Source organism: Anoplopoma fimbria, chromosome 9 (genome assembly GCF_027596085.1).
Source record: "Anoplopoma fimbria isolate UVic2021 breed Golden Eagle Sablefish chromosome 9, Afim_UVic_2022, whole genome shotgun sequence".
NCBI lineage: Eukaryota > Metazoa > Chordata > Actinopteri > Perciformes > Anoplopomatidae > Anoplopoma > Anoplopoma fimbria.
The window spans coordinates 17,799,187-17,816,200 of NC_072457.1; the positions used below are offsets into that span (position 1 = coordinate 17,799,187).

The following is a 17,014-nucleotide window of genomic DNA, read 5'->3' on the forward strand; positions in this document are numbered from 1 at the left end:
TCAGTTTAGTAAAGGATGTTTAGTAAAGTATGTACTACTATTCTATCATCTCAGTTTAGTAAAGGAACGTACTACTATTCTATCATCTCAGTTTAGTAACGTTGGAACTCGACAGTCAGTCTTAATACCAAACTCACGTAGCTACTAAATAACTACATGAAACACAAATCCTTTAACAATTTATAAACATTGGTCTCCAATTGATATCGTATTTATTTAGTATTTTACACGTTACTAACCTGAGAAAACAGGAATAAATGATGAAGCAGGCAGATGTGTGGCTTCTTCATTGAAAGTCTTCTCGGGCTATGAGAAGACGTTGCATGCGCACATACAAATCCAGAGTCGCGAGACTAAACCACAGCGCTGCACTGCCACCTATTGGGCATAGGTTGAAACACACTTCTGAGGAAGTTAGTATCATAGATCCTTCTATTTCATCGGTTAGTTTTAACTAAGACAGTACATTTGAAAGCTCATGAAATTTCCAGAATAACAACAAAAATCATCAAATGATATTTAAATACATCACATCATATCAAATATTAATCAAATAAACAAAAATGTGTACATACATTTTGTGTGCGACACAGAATCACTGAGGTACTAAGTAAAGCAAAGTGTGAAATCAATCCCAGAGGAAGGAGGAAATGCGCAGCATTAGATAGTAGGATGGCTTGTGTCCCGGGACATTTGATTGGCTGTTCAGATGCTACTGTATGTGAATGAATTGTCACTGGTGCCTGCTTGTCTTGCTACAGCTCTACAGCTCGGTGGAGTTTGGGAGAAGGTGGCAGGTGGTGCACGAGAGAGTGGCCCCCAACCGGTTCTACTGGTAAGTACAGAGATTTGGACATTGATAAACAAGTTATATGCGATATGAAATGATGACCTTGATCTGAAATCATTCATGATACAGCATTGCAATTACCTCATCATTTTCTTCTATAAATGCAACTATAGCCTTATACTGGCGAGCTACATAGTCTTAAACACAGTAAAGCCCAAGCTAATGTATGTTTTTTCTACATGAAAATATTCAGATACAATTATGCACGTTGCATCGTGATACAATGCTTGAATGACATATTGACATAGATTTCAACTAGCCTATAAACTACCACAGCATAAAAACCCATCTGGGCAACCTGATGAAAAATCTCTGGGGGAGCAATTGCTGTCCAGGTGGCATTATGTTAATCAATGAATTAAACTGCATAGGTGCATATACATGATTAATATGACAGTTTCAGTATAAAAGTATTGAATCATTCAGCTTTAATTCTGATATGGGTTTTCAAGTTAAGTTACAGGATAGATCCAATCTAATGGATCAAACTCTGGAAAACTATCGCATGTGTTCAGGCTGTCACCGTAACAATGTTATAGCAATATTTATAATGAATTTGAAAAAAAAGATATAATGCTATCAGTAAAATTCATCTTTAACTTAGTGTATTGTGTGTTTAGTCTCTTTTTTGGCAAATTAATTTATCTTAAAATACGAGTGTAGGAGGGTGCACAGAGAGTCTGTAGCTATACCTGTATGAATTGAATTATTTAGCAGTTGCTGGATTATTTACACAATAAAATTATACGTGAATAATTAATATAATTTCAACTTTTATATGTTCATTCTTAAACATACTGTATATATTTCATGCAGTTCTAGACACACTGTTGCATTGATAATACAAAACAATAATTGCATGACAACTTATCATTAAAACTAATGTTGAGCTCATCACATGAAGAGAACTTTTGACATTGTAAGTGTCCTGAGCAGACTGTGTCACTCTGTCTCCACAGAGTGAGCAGCAGATGAGCCAGAGAGCCTTTTAAGATTTTAATTATTCATGTGTGTGACATGCTTGATCTTCCTCTGTGGCAGACAGTTACATTATGTGACCGACAGAGTGAAACTATGGAGAGAGGCTCCAAAATCAGTTTTGGACTCAATTTGAGTCTTGTTTTCCTTTAAGATTAAATAAATTACATGTTGATTTAAATAATCTAATGGTTCCTCTCAGCAAGGGCTTCAAAGCCAAGTTGTGATAGAATGTGTCTATTGTTGCGTAGTCTTAGTCCTTTAGACCTGGCTTTACAATGTGTCTTGTGTCCACATTGTTTTTAGATATGATTTGTGCTGATAACAGATCACATTTACACCTAGTGATAACCTTTGTCTCCAGTGTCCACATTGAGATCTGATTGAGATCCAATGATTCTGCTCAAACAACTCAACATCCCATCCTGCTCTAGTTTTTGCGATCACTTATTTCCACCCACGTACTCGTTGTTTGTGGTTTGAAAACCTAATTGCATTTCCACTTGTGTTCAATGTGGTCTCGAAACGGGACCTTGACCACCTCTGGAAGTGGTTTGGCCAACTGGATCGAAATCCATCTCCTTTGGGTGCATTCGTTTACATGTGGTCAAGTTCCATTCTGATCAGCCAAAACAGGTTTTAGTGCAAGGTGTGAAGGGCTGAATGGTTTTAATTATTTCAGATGAAGACTTACATAACTTGTAACTATTAACATTTAACATTATTGTTCCCTGCTGACTGGGGCTGCACAATTATAGCTGAATTATAACTGAATATTAATTTAATCAATATTGAGATCATGATTATTTGTTAATTTTAGGGTATTTTCATTGCACTTTGGGGTTTAAAAAAAAAGATCCCTGCTTTCCCCTCCATGTTGAGCTAAATCTCTGCTAAAGTAAAAATTATGGCAGCACAATGTTGCAAAAAACCTGACTATGCAATATTTTATTTCTGCGATAAATATTAATATGAATAATATGCTGGAATATTCACCTCAAAGTCAAATTCATCAATTCTGGTGCACTTTGAGAGCAAAATTAAGAGGCTACATAAACTATTTAGTTGTGTGCTCTGGTAAACAATTTCATCATTAACACATTGTGAGATGTAGATATGAATGCTAAGCCCCGTTCCTCCCTGCAGGGTGAGAGGGCACAGCGAGCTCAAGTTCATGGCCCCGGGTTGTGGCGAGATCCAGGCAGGGGTGGCCTTCTCTAGCCCACCGACTACAGCTGGTCACATCGCACATGGAGGAAATGCACTCAGCCAGGGCCAGACAGCACTGGGGATAAGATCCTCCCACACGGAGCGTGTCCCTGACCCGTCCAGTTGGATGGCCCCAGGCAGACGCACCCATATTCTGTAGAGAGCAGATGGGCACAACAAGTTATATAAAGTATATTCCATTCTGGACAGCAGCTACAACATTCAGGAAAGTTTCTCAGTGGTTGCCGCAGTAGGATGCACATGCAGCGCCATGGCGTGAAGCGAAGACAAAACGATCGCTAGCTGCTGACTGGCTGTTAGTTTAGACAGTGCATGATTTGATATGCAGTGGAGTTTTGTAAGAGCAAAGCGCGCATATTAAACGTCAATATTGCAGGGGATCACACTCATTTAAATGTCGGAAGCCAATGCGATTCATTTTGGATTAATTGTGCAGCCCCACTGCTCTCCAGTCTTCTCCTCAGCTAGATGGTCTCGTGGTCATTAGGTCACAGGTGCCGTCCAGCATGTCTGGCCTCTACACAGAAACTAACTGTAACAAAAAGCTTTCAACTCTACAGACTATCAGGGTAGTAACAAGCTGGGCAGCCAGGAGTGAAGTCAGCCTGGAGGGCTGATGCTGCAGAAGCTGTCAGAGTTCTATTTTGGGACACACAGTGTGCCGTAGGTGTGGTGGTAGCCCCGGTAATGAGGCTGCAGAGGGAGCTTATATCTGCAGTACATGTGGCCACCAAACGTGAAGAAGACAAAGAGTAGTAAGCTCATTTCATCAACATGAGCAGCGCCTGGTCACACGGCACAGGTCGGTGCAGATTTGAACAAACGTCATTCTGAATTCCACCGCTTTCAGCTATAATCACTTTGTGAGCTTAGCTTGTACAGTCATGAAATGTTTTGCATATGACATTACAAATCGCTAGAAAAACATCTGGAGCTCCCTGAATGTGCTATGTTTTCAAAGCAACAGCTCAGTTCCACTTGTTCTGACTTTAAAGTGGCCCTATTATGCTTTTCCACTTCTTCCCTCTTCTTTAGTGTGTTAGTCCACCCCTAAAAGGAGTTACCCTCCCCCTCAGAAGCTCCTGAGCTCCTGAAACGGCTCCATTGAATTCTCTCCTTTACTTCTGTAACTTTATGAGGTCATAATGTTACAGAAGTGACGTAAAACTCTACAGCTAGTTTGGCCCTCAAACAACAAAAGAGAGAGATGGAGCTGAAGCTCTGGAGGAAGAGTTTTTTTAAATGTGATTCGTTGACCAATCACAACAGAGCGGGCTAGCTGACCAATCAGAGCAGACTTTGCTTTCTAGGGGGAGGAACTACAACAGAGCATTTCAGAGAGAGGGTGAGAAGAGGTGCTGCAGGACAGCCAGGATGAGAAAAACAAGGAGGATTATGAGCATTAACGCATGTAAACATGTTGTAACTGTAACTTGAGATAAAAATATGCACCCGGAAAATAGCATAATAGGGCCTGTTTAAGTGTCCTCCATCTTGTGTCCCACATGCACAGAGGGCCGGCAACGTAGCAGCAGAGCTTTGCCTCCCATCGCTAAGTGGTAAAGATATAGAAGCTTAAACAAAACCATAAAACTCCACTAACTCAAAGAGTTTTTCTCTGCCTGCCTCACACTGTTCTCAGGTACCTGAATGGAATATTTAGTGAAAATGTAAATGGGGTTTGGATGAGAAGACCATCCTAACCCAGTTATGTTTTATTGGGGAAATCACCAAATCTACCAAGGCCTCTAATGCTATGGTGGTCTCTCACGGCCCCTCACACAGACCCACTTTTATTTCTCTCTTTATTTATGTGTGTGCTACGTGTGGACCCCCCCCATCCTGTCTCACGCAGCCTTTCTGATCTCCCTCCATGTGTGTGCTGTCTTTGCTTCTCCTGTGATCCCCCAGTCTTTTTAATACATATTTAATGCCCTAATGATTATATGCTATTCCATCTGTGGACATCCCTACTGTAGAAAGAAAATCTATGACCTTTCCTCTCCTAATGATCCGGGTGGGGGGGGGGGGGGGGGGGGGGGGCTCTACACATTTAGATCACACAGTAAACCTAAGGTCCTTTTTCCCTCACACTTTAGACTGTCATCCACAATGAAGACAAAGAGAGAGGGCAATTCCTGCTGATGTTTACCACAACTATCATAGTAAACGCTGTAGTTCTACATTTGTATGACTTTGCAGTGTGCAATCTATCAGGTCAGACAGCAGTTACAGCTACAGTTTGCCCGAAGGCAAAATAATAATGGTGATGTTCCTGAAAAACATTTGTCTGCCTTTCAGGTCAAAAATGGGTTTGGACAAAGAGCCGGGCTTAATTCACCTGGAAACCAGCATCTCGGAAGGACGTAAGTAATTGAATTCCCAGTTCAGCGCTCCGTTTTCTCCAGTCTTTGTACAGTATGAGCATTGTGCTAAAGTAAAGAGGAAGAGGGAGTTGTGTGGACAATTCTGCTGAAGGGTAATGCAGAGGGACAGCGGAAATGGCCGAGTCTGGGGACAGACAATGACAATTGAGTGAAAAGTAATGCATATATTAGAGAGCCTTTTTTTTTTAGCTCAGTGGAGCTTGAATTGGAATACAGAAATATCACTCATCCTCCTGAATGACAATGACCACTGTGATAATATGGGTTGTCTATAGTATTTGATTTGATTTGCTTACTTAGTCTGGTATCAGAGTCCTTGGGAAATCACTTTTGAGTTCTTTTTCCTCCATAATTGCCTTATTTCATTATCTATTTGACATAATCTGTCAATTTAAACTCATCAAAATCATTTATTTTCTATAAAAATGATAAATTTGAATATGTTATAGATTGGAATTCCACTGATATCCCGATTCCAATCCGACCCCTCCACCCTCCCAGGCACTGACGGAGAACTCTGTTCTCTGAGTGTGACTACGAACACTCACAGCTGAATGAAGCAGAGTATAAATACAGCAGCAAGCTTCAGGACAAGCTTCCATATCTCCGGCGGAAACAGAAAGTGACAGAACTTTTGGCAACCATGGTTTCATATCAGCATCTTTCAGAAGCAGAAACCTAAACCTATGGAGTGAAATAAAACGCTCAAGCTTCTTTGGTGCCATTTCTTTTTTTTCGTAAACATCTTCTAATGGTCAACTTAAATGTTCATGAGCTGCTTGCTTTTTGTAACAGTCTCTATACATATGCAACACTTTACAGTCAAATAGCAAGTCTACCATTTTCCTAAACATTTGATCCTAAACACATGGTAACTTTTAGGATGTTAAAGCAGTTTAAGAGAACATATTTGGACAGGTTGTCGCATGGAAGAACTTTTGCACAAGCGTGTTCCATGACGAACACAAAGCTGTGGAAGTGGGTCAGGAGAGAGAGGAAGCGCCGGATTGGACCTGATGATGTCATGAGGATGTCATCAGGGGGTGTATCAACTTGATGTTAAGGCTACAAAATGTTATGCGTTACTCAATACTCATTCATTAGTAATACAGGCTTCTGTTTATTTACATGCATGTCCCCCCCCCCCTTGTTCCTAAAGTGTACGTGGCACCTTTCTTTCCGAACACTGTTTTTGAGGCCAAACACAGTAAAGAATAGCCAATCATACAAACACACATTACAAACATCAGCCGTCTCAGATATTACGGTCACACAGCTAGAGACTATTGATCATAAGCTTGTGAAAGAAGCTGACATATTTGGCCGAGGCTAACACGGGGGGTCAGGCTCTCTGCCGACACCGCGATTGGAGACAAAGAAAGCAATCGGCCTCTGTGGTCACCTGACTCTCCCTCTTCGACTGGGACCACTTTATTGACACGATAATGCAGGAAGCCAAAGAAGGCCGCTTGGCGATGGATGAAGGCTGCCTTTTCTTCATTGGCTAATACCATCGCTGATGCCATGTATGTGTGTGTCTTTGTGCGTGAGAGCAGAAGCGCTGTATGTCACCTGCAAGCTGCAGAACTGCACGGATGCCAACAAGGGCAAACCGTTCCCCGGCTACATTGACCCCAATTCTCTGGTGGTGCAAGATGAGTATGTGTTTGTCCAGGTACGTAATCGTTCAGTTTGCTCAGTAAAAAACATTGGAGCTGTGTGTGAGGCAGAAAGCAAGGGAATTTGTAGGAACTGTTTCAAGGTCATTCTCAGAGAAGTGCTATCAGTGCAGCTGTATGTGTCCCCGTAGTGTTGAAAAATGCTTGGTCTGTTTTTTATTTTACTTGTCTCCAAAATGTTTTCACTCAACCATTTCTTCACCTTAAGGTGTCAGCCGCAGGGAAGCCAATCTACTATGTTTCTGCTAAAAGGGATGTCTTCACACCAATGAAGCTGCCCAAGTACACACTGCCCAAGGTAACAGTTATACCGCCGGATTCAAATTCAAGTAACAGATACGCACAAATCTTGATGATGAACTACCTGCTTCGAATGTTATCAGCTGATTGAATGGTAGTCATTATGACGGGATCGAAGGAGGAAGTCAGGTGATGTATTTTAAAGAGGGACAAAGTCTGTGTTTGGACGATGTTGGGTAGATGGATGGGTCATACAAACACAGGACTTTCACCCAGGGAACAGCTGTTTATGAGTCATGTGAAACCAAAAGTTGACTTATTTTACAGTACTTTTGTAACACAAATCACCTACTTAACTAATGTAACATAAGTTAAGTAACAAGCGTACTTAATTTGAACCCAAACCACAGTCTTTTGCTAAATGTAACTAAGTAGTTTTGTTGACTGAACCTAAAGCTGTGTTCTTTCAGTTCACCGTCTGAAGCATTAGAAGGGTGATAACCACTGATAACGCCTCATCAGTCGGCTGATTACATTCTAAATGTGTGATTAACAAATAACAAACTGATCCTTGGTAAGAATTCATATCTTATCATGAGCCAATGATACCATATGAGACACATTTTCAAATTGAGTTGGTAGTGCTTCAGTTTGTGGTTTTGTAGTTTTTTCTTCATGCAAAAGCCCATAATATGCTTTCAGCTCTGTTTGCTATGTGGGCTAGAGATGCAGTAAGGCGTCAGTTCATCGCTGGCTCTGCGTGACACTCTATCTTTGTTATTTATGGGCAAATCAAGGCCACAAGCAACTCACAGTGTTTTTTACAATTGTTATTCCGTGCTGCTCCGTGTGCGCATGGCCCCGCTTGTCACATCCCCATTGACAATTAAAATGTTTTATTCAATCAAGCCCTGGGCGTCCCGGTTGCTGTCAGCTCATTGTAAGGTGTTATTGGCACAGCCAGAGGTAGATGAAGCACACAGCCAAACAGCATGGCCTCTGCTGCATAATCTCTGCCCAATAAGCCTGACGTAGTGATAATGATTCTAGTATCCTCTTATTAAAATAGGGGAATACAGAGAATGTAACAATTCTGATTATGGAATATGATTAAACCCAGCAAGATTTGAAAAACACTATACAATGTAAACGTTTGTGTATTTCTTATTGAGACATAATCATGATTTGATTGTAATGACCAAATTCAAACCCTTATGTTCTATTAATTTTAGAATCAATACATTTAGAAACATTTTATTGCCTTTTATCTGTAATAATGAATTGTACATTGAAAATTATATAGAAAGAAATAAGCATTCTACTCATTATCCCGCTGAAAAAATAAATCTTGAAGTCTCGTTTTAATGAAATTCTGTTTATCTCATAGCATGATATCATGTGATAATGATATTTAATTATTGAACAATAAATGTTCTCATCATATATACAATCAACATATTACTTCAAAACAAGAAACTCTTCTTATTACACTGCTGAGTGCAATGATGACTTCCACAAGAGTCAACGGGCAACGTATCATGTTTGTCCATGGGATGGCCAATATATTGACTTCACTCGATGTACTGTGGCTTGTTCTATGTGGGATTTAGTCAATGACTATATCGCAAACAAAAACTATAATTTGTCACGTAATTCTTTTAAGCTGCCGGCATGAGACTCTTTTTGGTGTTTCGGCTTTCCCGCGGCTCTCTTCCTCCCAAACACACACGCTCTTCTTGGTGAGTGTGTGTGAGCATGGTCAGCGTACGGGCCGTGTGTTTCTGTATCGGGGGGGAAGGGATGGAGGGAGGTTGAGTTCAGGAGAAGACAGCCTCCACTTCAAAACAGAGGGTCCAACTGGCTCCCACGTTTGGTGGTACGCTTATATACTAGACTTTAAGGTAAAAGTGTGTAAGAGCCTACTTCAAAACAAAAGCTACCATACACTGACAAAAAGCGACCTTAAGTCAAATGTGATTGGCAATTTCACATTCATTCAATAAGTCAGTGAGTCTGCTGTCAATAATAAGTTAATAAAGTAATTGATTAATAAAAAATATGAAATAATAAATCAAATGATAATTTAAATATAACCGACTGCAAACTGTATTTCAGAGAAAATCCTGATTTCAATTGTTTGAATAGTTAGTCAAACGTAATAATGAATACATCTGAAAGAACAATCTGACTTCAAAATGACAGAACGCCCCTCCAGTTTTCAGATTAGCAATCGAATGAATCAATATAAAAATAATGAGATATATATTGTATAACCAGGTTAGACTTAAAAGAGTGATATTATCAAGAAGCAAAATCACCCAGCCGTACCCACACACATACCTCTGTGCTAAATTGCAGACTCCTAGTGGCTGCCGAATGATGGCACTACGTTTTGGGCCGACCGAGGGAGTTACGGAGCTGCTGGTCGCAGATAAAAGTCACACAGCCTGCACCTAAAAACAAAAACAGGATTAAAATGAACATTGAGAAGAAATATGAATTACGGTTACTAGGTTATGTATTGTGTATCATACTGGTGTCAACTTTGCCTCTCTGTCAGGACCTGCATGTGATCAGTACGGATGAAAACCGAGTGGTTGCAGCGGTACAGGAGTGGAACCAGAACGAAACCTACAACCTGTATGTGTCGGACACGTCGGGGGTCTACTACACCCTGGCTCTGGAGAATGTGGTCAGCAGCATGGGCCCCGAGGGCAACGTCATGGTCGACCTCTACGAGGTAAACATCCATCCCTCCGTCCTTCCTTCCTTCCTTCCTCCGCTTATCTGCAGCGGGGCAGCAGGCTAAGCAGGGTATTCTACACGTCCCTCTCTACATTATTCAGCTCTTCATGGGGGACCCAGACATGAGATATTTAATCCCTCCATCATGTGCTACAACAGGGCCTCTTATCGGTTGGACGTCTTCTAAAGAGAGGCACCATGATCAGATGTCTGTACCACCTCAGCTGGCCCTTTTCAATATGAAAGAGCAGCGTCACTCCTCCGAGCTCCCCCCAGATGTCTAAGTTCCTCAGCCTATCTCTCTATTTGGTCACTACTAAAAGTTCCTAGCCATAGGTGAGGGTCGGAACGTAAAATAGAGAGCTTTGCCTTCCTGCTCATCTTCCTTTTCACCACAACAGTCCGGTACAACCCCTGCATCACTGCTAATGCCATATCGAACTTTCGGACGGAAGACATTCAGTGTTAAGCACTGCCTCTAGCGGTCATCCAAGATTCATAGAACATAGTTTTCTTTGTGTTTTTATTTTAAAGTGGATATTGGCCCTGTGTGCATTCTTTTTAGTTGTCATCTTGACATGTAGGATAATCTTACAGGACTCTGCATGCAGGGTCTCAAAGTGGTGTCTATTCCATTGAGTAGCATGTTCTGAATGTGGACCCAACAGCTCGCTGCCATAAAGTGCAATTAGCGAAATAACACACTCAATGAGTTTTAGCAATTTTTTAACCAATGGAGAACTTTGGTAGAACTTGCTGAACTTGCTCCAGCAGGTCCAGGCTCTGCTGTGGGGGGGCAGCAGCAGCAGGTTGTCTACAAAAATAAGGCTGATAATGGAGACATAAACCGGGGATAGGGTACTTTTCTATTACAGTAGTCGATTCATTTATATAAATATTGAAGAGGGCAGGGCAGTTCTATATTTTTCACATGTGTATGCTGCACCTATTGCCAGGATAGATAAATTTAATAATATTTATGCTTTAGCCGCTGCACAACTTTTAACTAACTTTGTAGAACAGTCCTGTATGCCAAATAGAATTAAAAAGCTTCTAGAAGTCAATGAAACAAGGCTACAGTTTGGTTTTATTTTGGTGCACGTATCAATCAGGGTATGTATGGTGTAAATATGATCAGTTGTGTGAAGTTTTGGAGTAAATCCAATTTGGCTTCTACTGAAGACATTGTGCTTGCTAAGGAAGTTCAGAAGTGTGGCGTTTATGATTCCATAGAAACACCTTCCCCACATTACTGTTCACACAGACGCCTCAGTCATTATTAGGGTCACATTTGTCTCATTTGTGCAGACTGGGGTTATGAGTCTATGCATCCAGACGTCAGGAAAATAACCTACACCCTGAAATAAAGTAATTAGTTTTAATATAGTCTATAGTTTAATATAGCTTGTTCATGGGTTTGAGCATTTTGTTCATGATTCCGTCAGGTCCACATCTGTTTTTTTAGATAAGATAAGATAAGATAAGATAATCCTTTATTAGTCCTGCAGCTGGGGAGTTTACAGATTCCAGGGCCTGTAGTTTCTTAAGGAGCTCTTGCTCTGTAATTGGGAAGTCTAGTGGATTTTGATTGTGCTTTGTAGCCAGTTTACAACTTCTCATGAATGTGTGATTGCTCTGTGTTTGCATAGATTTGAACATGTTAAAGTGTTTAAAAGAGTCCTCTATGAGTCACTGTTTTTTCTCGGCCAAATCCTCATGTTTGGATCTATCCCAACATGAGGAATTGGCCAATTGGCGAATTTATGGCGATTAGTTTGTTCCTAATATTTCTACAGTCTGCATCAAATCAGTTGTTTTTTATTCGTGGTATATTTATGGTTATTTTCAGATTGCAGTTTGTCTGATTATGTTGTTTGCTGCTAGATTGATTACTTCTTTATCTAAAAGTGATTGGATTTTGGAGTTATGATTGTTTTCTGCTATTGTTCTGCACTGTTTTGGTCCCATCTGTATGGATTTCTAATGTTGCACAGCTTACTAGGTTGTGTGTGTGCTATTTGTCTGATCCTTTGATAAGCAGGGGGGGGGGGGGGGGTCTTTGTATACCTGTTAGTGACCCTGTCTGGTTTACATCCTGTCTCCTGCAGAATGATGTCAACATATTAAAGGTGTGTTTTGAATTCAGGAGCTCTGAACTCATTTGTTCAGAGTTCACTCTGCGGGTCTGGTCTGGGCCTGGTGTGGACAATTGACTCTGCTTTAGTTTTCCATTGGTATGCTGAACATGAGATCTACCCTCTACCCCACTCCACCCCCAAGTCTGCAGTATTCATTTTGTCCATTTTTTTTCCCTTTTTAGGTAACGGTGTGAAATAAAGGCCTGCTTGATGAGAGCTCAGCCCACAAGTTTATTATGAACACTGATCAATATTTTAGAGCTAGGAGGCAGAGATGATGTTTTGTCATTTTGGAAACAGCCCCTGCTGCTGTAGGCCAACAGTCTTCAGAGCACATTGTGTGAATATGAAGCAGCTTCAAAGTGCTGACATCAACAAAGGCAAGAGGGGATTGTGCCAGGGATATAGATTTTTGGGAGGCTGAGATTATTTCTTTCTTGATGAATAACTGCAGATATAACTTTTCAAAATGTACCTAATCCAAAACGAAAAAGAAGTGTGCTCGGGGCTAATGTTGAGGCTTGCAGGTACAACTTTTAAAACCATAGCAGCACCAAACAGCAGCCCAAACTATATCTCTGAATGGGATAATTAAAGCTGTTGATGATGCTGCAGGTGTCTTGCTGTGGCCTCGGCAATATAATCAAATCTGCTGCCTTGATTGGGGTCGCCACCCAAAATCGAGGATATGGTAAATCTCTCCTCCAAGGGGAGAATGAATGAATCTGTCAATTACTAAAGTTGTTACTTTCATTGCCTGATGTAAATGTCACTGACCCTTTTCAGTTTCCCTGAGCTACTCCTAGGGGCCTCCAACAAGGAGTCAGATTCATTTCAGGCACACACTGATGACTCAAAAGTCCCCAGACAGTCAATCATTTCCCACTAAGTGTTTGGTTTTGTTGGGAATACGGAAGAGGTAAGCGTGCGTGGCTGCATGGCCCCAGGGCAGGTGATTTGCTTTTCAGGCATTGCATACATTTTCTTCAACGTGACTTGGAGATGTGGAAATATAATAATCCAATCTTCTGGACACGTGTTGAGAGTGCATCTGTTTTCTTTTGCAGTTGTGAGCTGTTCTCTTTCTGACTCCCCAGGTAGCGGGAATAAAGGGGATGTTCCTAGCAAACAGAAAGACGGATAACCAAGTGAAGACGCACATCACCTACAACAGAGGCAGAGACTGGAGGTTACTGCAGGCGCCGAGCAAAGACCTGCGGGGCAACAGCATTCACTGTGTGCTAGTGAGTGTCTTCGTATCTGCAAGCGTTCTGCTGCGTCCATACATGGTCTTATCTGTGTGCGCTTCCATCAAAGGGAGCCCTTGACAGGAGTTGACTGATCCCAGCAGCAATGAGAGGCCGAGCTCAGAAAGAGCAGCGGCCGTCAAAGCTGAGTGCTCTGAGGCTGCTGAGCTGAAAGGTCAGCCATTTTGATTCAGTCCAATAAGCTGACCTCTCATTTAAGAAACAAAGACAAAGAGATGTCAGAGAGGAAAGCAGACATTTCGTTCTCCCGGAAAGACCTTGAAAGTTGCTTCTCATAGTCTAGTCCAGCTTTCACTCAAAGGCCAAGGTTGGACGTTCAGAGCAAAGCATCTGACTGCACATCTTTTAAACCACGGATGTGGTGTTTTGCCGGTGAAGCCCACCCACTGCCATTTCCCTCTTCTATACCATTGTGTGTGCCTGAATGAGAAGAATCCAGACTAAGATGACGGTGTCTCTGCTGCACATCTTCACATAACATGACTTGATAGTACTCACCTTTTTTTTGATGAAGCAATTATTGATTCTGTGGCATGCCTCGCCTTCTATCCATATTATACAGTCATTTGTCAGGAAATGTCAGAGTTTTAATAAACCTCTAAACAGCCCGTCACAACATGGCCTGCACTACTGGCATTTTGCCGGGTCGTAATGAGAATCGTGTCGGCAAAGGTTAACCCAATCAAAATTAATGTTGAAACCAGCCAATGGGGAAATGGTGTTTGTGATCAAAATCGTGACTTGGGAGGGTTGTGAATCCAACAGCCGTTTTATTCAGAAGCGTCTTTTGAAAGTCTTCGCTGTAATAGTTTTGATAACTGAGTTTGTGATTTTTTTTCTCTCTGCAGCCATACTGTTCATTACATCTCCATCTCCACGTGTCTGCGAATCCCTACACATCTGGAAACATAGCCAGCAGGGACACAGCGCCGGGGATCATTGTAGCCTCAGGTAAGTGAGAGCGAATCTCTTTTGAGTGACATGTTTCTCTTTTCTCAGTCTCCTTGCAGGTAAAAAAACACACCACTCGTTGAAACCCTTTCTGAGCGTTTTGTTTTCTTTATAACAAAGTCATTTTATGATATGAACATTTGTTGTAATCTTTGACTAATAGAATGGAACCTCTACCAGGCGCTCACAGATTTTATACTTTTCAACCCTTTGATATCTATAACTTTCGACATTTGGAGATTTCTGCAACAATTGCATTTTTCGGCAATTAGATGGCGAGAACTTCTGTTGTGGAAACGCCTCAGAAACCCCCACATTGTCATCGTCTGGAGCTTGTTTAATGAGGCTGTGATTATCTTAGAGGTCACAATCATAGAGGTCATTATATACAGATTTGTCAAGATTTAAAAAGTGGTCAGTAGCTTTAATCTGAGTCCACTACAGCCTCTTAAAGACAGTAATGTCATCAGGATCACCAGCTAACCGCCAATTCTTTATGGAATTGGATTAAAACACAGTTGCTTTATACTATTATTCAAGAATGTCCACAGATTGAGCAAAGTCAAACTCCAAAGGAATGTCAAGAGAATGCATCCTGTTCAAATGTAGTATTTTATCGTTTGCTTAAGGTTTTTTCAGCTCAACTCTTGCCTCTGAACATTTCACCGCTGATATGCTGCCAATATTTCACTGCAGCTCTCAATGCTGCATTCTTCTATGCAGTTGCATTTGGCTGTTTGCAGGTTTTTGCTCTTTACTTCTGTTTCCAAAGGTTTGTCACTTTTCAGCATCAGAGTACGACTCCCACAAGCATCTGACAACATGCACGTGTCACCTCACCTTTGAAAAGGGGCAAATGACAGAACATAACACGATATAATCCTCTAGCTTCAGCCCTCGGGAACAACGATGCTCTCTTGTTGTTCCTGAGAACACCGGGGAGAAAGCAAAGACTCAGTAGAGAGAAAATAAAGAAATGGAGGAATATGAGATCAGCAGCCCCCTCAGGTCAATTCACACCTCAGTGATATTTACTCCCGCATGGACCGGCACTGTCAATAACACGTCAGCACAGGCCTTAGGTGTCTGGACCTTTGTGAAACAGTGTGAATTAAACAGGTTTCAGGGATGTTGATTTTTGTCTCTTTCTCTGTCATTATTCAAGCTTCGAAATGGCCAAAACGAAAAAGAGCGAGAGGGAATGTGGTATAATAACCTTGTAAGATAACCCACACTTCTAAGTCTTATTGTTGCTCTGCCTCCCACTTGAGATGCTCGCAAAGAAAAAAAATCAGTTTTTTTACAACCTGGGCCCAATTGTGGTAGTTTTCACCATCATTTCCATCGCTTATTGTATCATTGTACTCACAATGGTCACAGGTCATAGCTGATAGCACCTTGAATTGCGCATCATTTGCAGCGGCTATCTGTCCCGTCTCAACCTCTGCTTCACAGAAGATATTACAGAGCAAAAACACCAATAAAGATGAGCTGAGAATTGACTGATTCAGATTGCGATCATCCATGTGGCAAATTATACATGTTGCCCTAGCGCCAAGAACACAGAAGGCAGAACAATGGCAGAGAGAAAAGGAAAATGAAATGTTCAGACCGCAAGCTGCAGGTCTTGACCAACAAGGTGGACAAGGTATTTAAACGAAAGAAATAGTACTTAGGACTCAGTATTCCAAGCCGTCTGTGCTGTTGGTGTTTGCAAACGCACACCTTCAGACTGACAAAGAAAATCCTCAGCATCAGGTCAGGAGCTGTGGGCTGCTGTGAAGCCTCCAGAGAGCGACGTTCAGTGTCTCACTCAGTGTGCTTCTGATTGCAGACAGTAGGATGTTTTGAGGTTGTCTGTCAGTCCGTCCATCTATCCGACTGTCCGTCCTTCTGTAAGTCTGTACAGTCCGGTCCATTCTCGTAAACCCGATCTCAGGAACGTCTGGAAGAAACTTCCTCAAATTTAGCACAATTGTCCACCTGGACTTGAGGATTAACTAATTACATTTTATTCTTCAAAGAACAAACACATTTTTTTCTCGGGAATTCATATGCTAATTATGACATTTTCACACAAATAATAAATATAAAAAAATGATGAATTGATGAGATTTTGGACAGACATGGATGTGAACTGAAACATGCCTGGTTGGCGAGGCGATAATTGTCATCTTCTAAATACGTGAAGGGGCTATGTTCAAGTTATTACACTTCAGTTGGTCTTCATAGCGTACATTAACAGCAACCTTCAAAGTATACACCTGTGGTGGGTTGCACATACACACAGTACCGCTTCACCACAGCAGTGAAGTGAGAACATTACCCACTGGAGGTCAGCAAAATGGAGATTTTCAGCCGGTGTTAGGTTACTCTCTAAATGTAGGGATTGTAAAGCTAATTATTTCAAGGGGACAACCATGCCTGTGAAGTACTTCCAGCCTTGTGTTTAACCACCTGGCACCAATTACAGGCTAAATTAAAGCAATTACAGCAGTCTGCGCAGCATTGGAAAGCTTGTCTTAATATGCTGAAAGATGAATATAGT

General features: G+C 41.4%; 1 protein-coding gene across 1 annotated transcript in view; it reads left to right on the plus strand.

The window, feature by feature from the left end:
* The window catches only part of LOC129095522 (VPS10 domain-containing receptor SorCS1), a 157,672-nt gene that overhangs the window by 111,123 nt on the left and 29,535 nt on the right, over window positions 1-17,014 (plus strand). The window contains exons 5-11 of the mRNA XM_054603998.1: window positions 762-835; window positions 5,360-5,424; window positions 7,002-7,120; window positions 7,333-7,422; window positions 9,925-10,104; window positions 13,345-13,491; window positions 14,364-14,466. Of these exons, the coding sequence (XP_054459973.1) occupies window positions 762-835; window positions 5,360-5,424; window positions 7,002-7,120; window positions 7,333-7,422; window positions 9,925-10,104; window positions 13,345-13,491; window positions 14,364-14,466 (778 nt within the window). The remainder of the gene's footprint in view (window positions 1-761; window positions 836-5,359; window positions 5,425-7,001; window positions 7,121-7,332; window positions 7,423-9,924; window positions 10,105-13,344; window positions 13,492-14,363; window positions 14,467-17,014) is intronic.